The following is an 8,436-nucleotide window of genomic DNA, read 5'->3' as shown; positions in this document are numbered from 1 at the left end:
TGGTGGGTCAGGCAGGGCATGGCCCCAGGGAGCCTGTCAGGTCCCCAGTCTCCCCATCCTCCTCTACTGCCTGCTGCAATCCATGCTCTCCACGGTCCTGCTGGGTTGCAGAGGGTGCGGCCCCTCGGGAGTGGGGCTGGAGGTCCCCTGGCCACTCAAGGCAAACCCAGTGGGAGGACAACGGGGACCTCAAAACGGAAAAGCTTCCCCTGGGCCTTGAAGACTTGGGTGTCTTCCTCCTCCGCTCCTCAGCTCTAGAGACCCTCCCGTCTTTGTCAGGCCGCAGCCCACATCCATGTTATGACCCGCAGATCTCCCCTGGCACATAGCGGAGGCTGCCCATGCCTGCCCAGGGATGGTGGAGGCACCTGCATAAAGGGGTGCCTGTGGCACTCCACACAGGGCCCTCCACACAGGGCTGCTCCTCCCCCACCCTTTGCACGTGGGGGCCACCATGGGCTGATGGGAGTGAGAACATGGAGGGGCCGTCGCTGTCCAACCAGACCGGAGATGGACCTGCAGGTGCCGTGTGTTTTGATCTGACGTGGCACTGGAATATTTGAGCCCTGCCGATGGATGTGATATAAAAATACAGCCGGCTGCCAGCACAGCCGGGAAGGGCGGCTTCCTCGCCAGCAAGTGCCACGGCAACGTGTTTCCCCCCACCTCCAGCCCCCACCCCCGGAGTCGGGGGCAGGATCCAAAGCCTGGAGCTGCTTCTATAAAGTACGAACATTGCTGCCTGCACCAAGGAATATTTCCTTTTGAATTCCATACTGAGCTGCAAAGAAATAATTTGGATTTTTTCTTTTCCCTCCTTTCCTACCAACTCAGCCATGGGATTAAAATACAGGAGTTAATGAAAACATATGCATGTCTATGTATATCTGGTAGGAGCCGCATCTGTGATAGGCTTGGGCCAGGTACACAGGAACCCTGAGCAGGATGGCATTCGAGCTGGCACCCTCCACGCAGGGCAAGCCCTCCTCCGTCGGTAGTGGCTGCTTTATTTTATTTTGCCTGAAATCTCCCAAGAGCCCACAGGGGAGCTCTGCACAGGAAACCGGTCGTGGAAAACACTGCTCTGTGGCCCGGACCAGGAATGCATCCCATGCTACCTATGGCACTGGCTTGGGACGGGGTGGGATCAGAGCCCAGGCTCTCTGCAAAGGGACCTTTCTGGGTCCACAGTTTGCCTCCTCACCCCTAGGGGTCCCTGGCCACATAGTCACCTCTGGGCCTCAGTTTCCTCAACCACAGACAGGGGTTGACATCAGGCCACTCTGGCTCCATGAAGTCGGCATGAAGAAGTGAGACAGGCCCAGGCTTCGTCCGTGGAGAGGAGAGCCACTCAGGAAGGCAGGGGCCGTGGTGGACAGGTCAGCAGAGGGGAGGGCCCTGCTCTGGGCATCGAGAAGTCCCCTTGGTAGGTGGTTCTCAGACTGGGTTTGGGGACACTCGGGGCTCATGTTACCCTTGGAGTGGGTGTCAGTGCCCCCTTCATGGATGAAGACACCAGGACTCAGAGCAAGGTGACATGTGGTCCTGCAGCAGGCAGGGTGAGAAGCCAGGCTTCCGTCTCTGTTTATCCAGCTGAAAAGAAAGTCTCTCCAGGCGGCAATCAAGACCAAGTGGTGAACATCTGCCAGCTGCAGTCCCGGCCACAGCCCTGGAGGGTGCGACTGGCGGGGTCAGGACAGGAAGAGGAGGAAGGTTTGCTGACATTCTTCCCTGAGCGTGTACCAGGCTGCGTGCCCTGCTGTATCCTCGGAGTTAATCCCCCAGGAGCCCTGGGTGTGGGGGGCTGTGGTTATCCCCTTGCAGGGAGGAGGATCTGCGGTTCAGAGATGACATGCTCAGTAGGCCACACTGCTAAGCATGTGACAGGGCAGGCTCCAGCCCTGGGAGGCTGCGTTTCCTCTGCAGACCTCACAGCCCCCAGGGGCTCCGATCAAAACCTGACACTCTGTCCAAACACCCTCCCACCGGCTTCTCCCCTGCAGCCTGGCACACGACCCCTCTGCCCAGCCTCCTGTCTGTGTCGTCTCCCCCTCCCCATACTGGCACCCCATTTCCTAAAACATATTTGCACCTCCTACCTCCAGACCCTTGCTCATGCTGTGCCTCCACGTGGAGTCTGCCCTCAGCTGTGGGAAGTTGCCCACTCCTGAAGACCTCCCAGGAGGCAGTAGGAGCTGGTGGAGATACTCAAGAAATACTTGTTATCTGGTTGAATTTGGGGTCAGGAAACCTGGGCCCTGTCAGGTCTTATCACCAGCTGTGTGACCTCAGGCAGGTTAATCCACCTCTCTCAGCCCCATGAAATGTACAAATTATCACTCGAAATGCTGGTGCTCTGAAGGGAAGGGTGCCCTGGGTGGGACTGGGAGTCTTGAGTGCTGACAGGTGGAGGGTTGGGGGTCTGCCCTCCCATCTTGCAGTTGTGAATTTTGGGCCCCTCCTGCCAGCTTGGTAAGGTGCAGATTCTGGAGCAGAAATCCTGAGCTCTGGATCTTTTTCACGCGTGTGCAGTGATTCCCTCGCAGCCCCAAGGCCTGCCCTCGGAGTACCCCGGGGTGCAATGCCAGCCATAGAGTCTCTGAGGTGGGGTCTCCTGTGGTCCCAGGTTCAGGGGATAGATTGTCCCACAGATTGGCAGGCCTGGCAGGGCCCAAGAGGGCTCCCAGGACCCCCTCCACTTCCCAGGTAGGGCACCGAGGCCCAAAGAGCAGGGATTTGTCTGAGCCAGTGCAGCAGCTCCAGGACAAGCTGGGCCAACAGCTCAGGACTCCCTGCCCAGGCCTGGTCGGGGAAGGTCAGGGATGTCCTCATCGGCCTTGACTGGCCACGTTCTCCACCCCTCCCCTGCCCCCACTGCTGTCTGAATCTTCCCATCTGTGTCTGAGCCTAGCACACAGCAGGTGCGAGCGTTAGCACGTGCCTGCTGTGGACATGGCTGGGAGAGTTCCTCTCAGCCGGGGCACCCTGAAGACCCATCACCTGGAGTGGAAGCCAGGCAGCTGCGGCAAGGGGGTTCTCCAAGGGCCAGCCCTGGCAAGTCAGGCCCCACTGCTCTGTAACCTGACTTCGCGGATGGGGGCTTGCAGAAGAATGCAGGACCCAGGGCTGACCCCTCCCCAGGCAGACCCTGGCCCCCCATGCCAAAGAGAGCGAGGTGGGTATCCAGGATGGGTCTGGGCTGAGCTCAGCAAGCAGGGTCTGGGAGGGGAGGGTACACGCAGGGAAGCCCAGGGGGGCCTCCCAGGGATGGGAAGGGGGACGGGAATGGGGAATGGATGGTCACAAGCAGGAGGCCTGACACAGCCCCTGCACTCCTACCGAGCTGTCTGTGCGTGTGTGTTGGGGGGAGCCCTGCCCAGCTCCTACCAGGCCCAGGGTCCACTTCTGCCCATCCACCTCAGCCATCCTGGCAGCTTCCAGGCCCTGTGAAATGGCTGAGTCTGAGCGGTCCCTACACTGTGAAGGCCCAGCACCAGGAAGCCCACCTCGGTACTCTATCCCCCACCTTCCACTGCCCTTCCTCAAGCAGCATTGTGGACAGTGTGGACACCTGCTGGGCCTGACGGTGGAGCAAGGGGGAAAGGCAGGGCTGCACTGGGGAGACACTGAGGGCACGGCAGGAAACAGGCCGGCCCCAGGCCCCTCCCCAGCCACTGCTGGCTTGTCCCACTCCACTGCTCTGGGGCCTCAATGACTTTCAGTTTGTTGCGGAAATAAGAAAGTGCCTGTTGTTCAACCTGGCTCTGGTCAGGCCTCTGGTCTAGAATGATGGTGTGGGGGCTTGCTGGCCTCATGCCCACCCTCTCCACCCAAGAGCCACGCCCACAAAACGTTCAAAGCCCAGAGGACTAGCTCAAAGCTACTCCAAGGCTTGGACTGGAAGAGCCCCACCTCTCTCCACCAGGAGGCTCCGAGTATCAGAGCGGGGAAGGGCAGGGATGGGAATGCGGGAAAGACAGTCCCCCAGAATCTAAACTTGGGGACAACTTGGGGGGTTCTAGGCTCCTTTCACCTCTTCACTACTCTCAGTACGGGAATTTTGAGTACATATTTTCCATGTACATAAAGGGTTAGCCTGAGAAAAAGCAAGACCCCCTCCTTCTCATGCAAGAGGGAAGTTGTAACCCAGAGGCCCAGGGTGCCCACCGTCCAGCCTTGCAGGGCTGAGGAAGGCGGAGGGTGTCAGGCAGGGTGAGGTCTGACTGGGAAGATACTCCCAGCCCCCAAGCTCAAGGACTGACTGCGGCACCCAACATTAGATTACAAAGGTTTATTTAGAAAATAGTTTGGTTGTTTTGGCTGTTGTTTTTGGCAAACATTTAAATACTTTCAGTAATCAAAGATTGTCGGTGCTTTTTCCTTGCCCCCTGGCAGCCACCCCCCGACTAGGTCCTGGAGAAGTCAGCCCTTGGTCAGACGGGGATGGGGAGTGGTAGTGTGTTTGGGGGGCTCCTTGCTCGCCCATTTAGGAAGCTACCTCTGCCACTGCTCTCTAAAACGCTGACCTCACAGCCACACCTCGGCAGGGCCCCCAGAGCTGGATCCAGGCAGGGAGCCCCAGAAGCAGCCCCTTGCTGAGGCGGGAAGGCAAAGGGGTCTCCCCCTCTCTCCTCCCCACTCCCCGGAGCCCGGCTATCTCTCTGCCAAACTCCTGCCCTGCCGCACCCTCCCCTGCGCCCTGGAGGCCAATCCATCCCCGGGTCTCTGGGAAAGCTCCCGTCTGGGCCGCCCTTTCTGCCCAGCCCTGAGCGTGGAGCTGTCCAGGATCCCCAGGCGGGCGCGAGTCACTGCCTGAAGCCCCTTCTCCTCCGTCGGAAGAGGATGTGCTTGAAGGATCGCCGGAAGTCCTGGTTGAAGACCGTGTAGATGACCGGATTGAGCGAGCTGTTGCAGTAGCCGATCCAGAAGAAGAACTTGAAGAGCGGGACGGGCACCTGGCAGGCCTCGCGGCAGATACCGTACAGGCTGTAGGTGAAGAAGAAGGGGAACCAGCAGAGCACGAACACGCCCATGACCACGGCCAGCACGAAGGTGAAGCGCTTCTCGCGCGCCTGGGCCACCTTGCGGCGGCACACGCTGCTGCGCGCCCGGCGCCTGCGCGACAGAAAGAACTCGACGGAGCGCGAACTGGCGCGCGACAGACGGCCGCCGGGGCCCGGGGACCTGGAGGCGGTCAGCGCCCCCGACTCAGCCGCCCCCGGCCCCGCCCCCTGCCCGTCGGCGCCGCCCGCGCCCCCTTCGGCGCCCGCGCGCTGCCGCCCGCCCCTCCGCAGCGCCCCCCGGCGCCGCCGCCTCTCGGCCGCGGCGCTGCTCTCGTCCGGCTCCACGTCGGCGCGCGGGGGCGCGCAGTGCCCGTTCTCGCCCGCGCCTGCCGCCGCGCCCAGCCCGTTTTCGGTGGTCGGGGACGCACCGTCGGGGCCCACGGGGGCGCGCTTCTCGCTGAGCGTGCGCGTGCGCAGCTTGGCCACGCGGTAGATGCGCGCATAGACCAGGCCCATGATGAGGCAGGGCGCGAAGAAAGAGCCGATGCAGGAGGCCAGGATGTACCAGGTCTCGTCGTTGAGGCCGCACTGCGGGTAGGCGGCGCCGTCGGGCTGGCGGTAGAGCGAGACCAGCGGCGGGAAGGAGATGATGGCCGAGATGAGCCACACGGCCACGATGGTGGCCTTGACGCGGCGTGGCGTGCGCTTCAGGTTGTACTCGACGGCCTGCGTCACCGACCAGTAGCGGTCCAGGCTGATGGCACACAGGTGCACGATCGACGAGGTGCAAAACAGCACATCGAGCGCCAGGTACACGCCACACCACACCTGCCCGAAGTACCAGTAGGCCATTAGCTCGTTGGCCAGCGAGAAGGGCATGACCAGCGTGGCCACCAGGATGTCGGCCGAGGCCAGCGACAACAGGAAGAGGTTCTGGGGCGCGCGCAGCGCCCGGCTGGTCAGCACGGCGATCACCACCAGCACGTTGCCCACCACGGTGAAGACGATGAGGAAGCCCACCACGGCCGCCAGCCCTGCCACCGCACCCGCCGAGTACTGGCCGCGCGGCGGTCCCCAGGAAGCCCCGGAGGCGTTGGCGCCGCTGCCCCTCTCGCCCGCGCCGCTCGCATTGGGGCCCGCAGCTGCCGCCACCGCCAGCGCCGCCGCCAGCGCCGGGGACGCCATGGTCCTCCCGCGAGCTACGCGGTCCCTGCTGGAGCCGGGGAGCAGCCGCGGCAGCTTGGGCGCCCCCCAGCCGGGGTCGGCGCCCGCATCGCCGCCTGCTGCTCGGGCGCACCCGCCGGGGACCGCGGCGCCCCGCAGCCGGCCCTCGGCCGTAGTGGCTCGGCGGGCGGCGAGCCGGAGAGCGTGGCTGCCGGGCTCCCCGCAGCTGCCGAGCGCGTAAGTGCAGAGCAGGAGGCGCCCGGAGCGAGCGGCGACGCGGCGGCGGGGGGAGGGGGGCAGGTCCCGGGGTCCTCGCGCGGCCCCGCCCTCGGCCCGGCTCACGGGGAGCGCCCCGGCGGCGAGCCCACGGCGACGCGGCGCCCAAGCGGGCGTGCCTGAGCGGCCCCGCGGCCCCGGAGCCCGGCCGGGGCGCAGGCGACAGGCGGCGGCGGCCCGGGCGCTCTGCCTCCCATCCGGCCGGCTAGGGCTCGGCGCGCCGGGGCGCCGGCCGCCGCTCCTCCGGGCCCCCGCGCCCGCGCGCTCCCTCCGGCTCCAACTTTACTTTCCCGGGCGGGGCGCCGGCGCCGCCGCGAGTCCTCCCGCTGCTCCCAGGCGCGGGCGCCCCCCGCGGTCCACGCTCGGCCGTGCGGCAGCCGCCTCGCTCGCCGGAGCTGCGCCGCCGCCGCCTCCTTCGCCGCCTCCGCCCTGCGCTGGGCGCGAGTGCGGCCGCCTGGCCTTGGCTTCCAACTTGGGTCGAGTTGCGCAGCGGGGCGGGCGCGCGGGGGGGGGGGGGGGGGGGCGGGCCGCGGGCCCTGGGGAGCGGGCCGGGGCCGGAGCCCGCGGCCGCCTGGTCGAACCTGCCGGCGCGGCGCCGGGGAGGAGTCCGGGGCGGCGGCGCGGGGCGCGCGCTCGGCGAGGGCGCCCTCTCCAGGGCCGCCTGCAGACTGAGGGACTGGGCCGAGCGGCGTCCGGCCTGGGCGGTGAGTTCCAGAAGCTGCTCTTTCTAAGACGGGAGCGTCCTTCGCCTCCACCGGCGCAGGCATGGGCGCAGGCGGGGGCGCGCACACGCGCGCACGTAGCACGGGCGGCTCGGGGTCCATGGCCTGATGGCAGAGCAACCTCTCGCAGCCTGGGGGAGGACGCGACGCTGCCTGGGTGCGCACAGGTCCTGCCGAGCTCAGGGTCCGGACGACATCCCGGATCGGCGCTCCCCGGCAGAGCCACCTCCGCACCCACCCCGGCCTCAGTTCCCTCGGCCCCCTTCCCAGCGCTGCTGGAGCATGAATCATAACTAACGGCGGTGACTGTGGAAGCCCTGGGCAAGCTCCCAAGCTCTGCACCCATGTTAGCAGTGATTGAAGTTTAATCCTTAGGCTCTCAGGCCCTGCTTTTAAAGGATGGAGAAGTGTTCAAAGTCACCATCTCTGACAAACACCCAGAACGGAGCTGCCTGGATGATGAGCTATTTGCAAGGGTGGGCTCAGGGGAGAGCGGCCGTTGAGGTAGCACCCGTGTACTCTCGCCCCAGTCCGTGCACCTCCGTTCTGCAGATGTGCACTGTCACTCTGTGGCCCATGTTGGGTGTTGGCTTCTGCCTCCAGTCAGCCTGGGGTCTGTGGGAGAGGGACCTCGAGGGACGCGGTGGTCCAGGAGGAGAGCTGGAGTTCTCAGGTCTGATGTGTTTCTCTGCTAGGACCGAAGGGACAACCGTTCCCCCAGACGTCCAGAAACGCACCCCTGCTGGCTGGCCTCTCCCTGCATGGGCCCGCAGTGGAGAGGTAGGGAAGCTGTCCATCCTGTATCTAGAGCCGGCGGGGAAGGGGTGCTTCTGGGTGCCCAGGAGGTCATCATGAGGAGAGGCTGGAGTGACTGTCCCCCGCCCCCGGGATGCCTATCCATGCCCGTGGCCTGGGGCAGCTTCTCTCTAGGCTCCTGAAGGGCGCCAGCTGTAGTCTCAGAGCCTGTCGTGTTCTCAGCTGCTCAGCCTTACTGAGGAGCCTGTCTGTCTCCGCAGAGACCCTGCCAGGAGCTACAGCTCCGTTCTTCACCATGTTTGTCACCAACGGGACCTGCACTGGGGGTGTGGAGGCCAAGCCAGGGCCAGGCAGAAAGCAAATATTTCAGTTGATGGGCCTGCCAAGCAGGAGTACACTTTGGAGCCAAAGCCTTCCATGCCAGTCCTGTGCTAGTCTGGGGCACATATGCCCTTTGGGGAAGCAAAAGGCCATGGCTGTCCTGTGGGAGGTGTGTGACCCAAAGAAGGTGGAGA

The 8,436-nt window shown here is 64.5% G+C and overlaps 1 protein-coding gene across 1 annotated transcript; it reads right to left on the bottom strand.

The window, feature by feature from the left end:
* Positions 1–4,276: 4,276 nt before the first annotated feature.
* Positions 4,277–6,436, bottom strand: ADRA2C (adrenoceptor alpha 2C). The gene has a single exon (XM_010384409.2). It carries the CDS (start codon positions 6,186–6,188, stop codon positions 4,806–4,808), a length of 1,383 nt encoding a protein of 460 aa, XP_010382711.2. The 5' UTR covers positions 6,189–6,436; the 3' UTR covers positions 4,277–4,805.
* Positions 6,437–8,436: the final 2,000 nt, after the last annotated feature.

Source organism: Rhinopithecus roxellana, chromosome 2, assembly GCF_007565055.1.
Source record: "Rhinopithecus roxellana isolate Shanxi Qingling chromosome 2, ASM756505v1, whole genome shotgun sequence".
Lineage (NCBI taxonomy): Eukaryota > Metazoa > Chordata > Mammalia > Primates > Cercopithecidae > Rhinopithecus > Rhinopithecus roxellana.
The sequence above is the reverse complement of the archived record's forward strand: the minus strand, read 5'-3'. Positions and strand labels throughout refer to the sequence as shown.

Coding starts and splice junctions, on each gene's coding strand:
- ADRA2C (XM_010384409.2), bottom strand. CDS start 6,188: ATGGCGTCCCCGGCGCTGGCGGCGGCGCTGGCGGTGGCGGCAGCTGCG.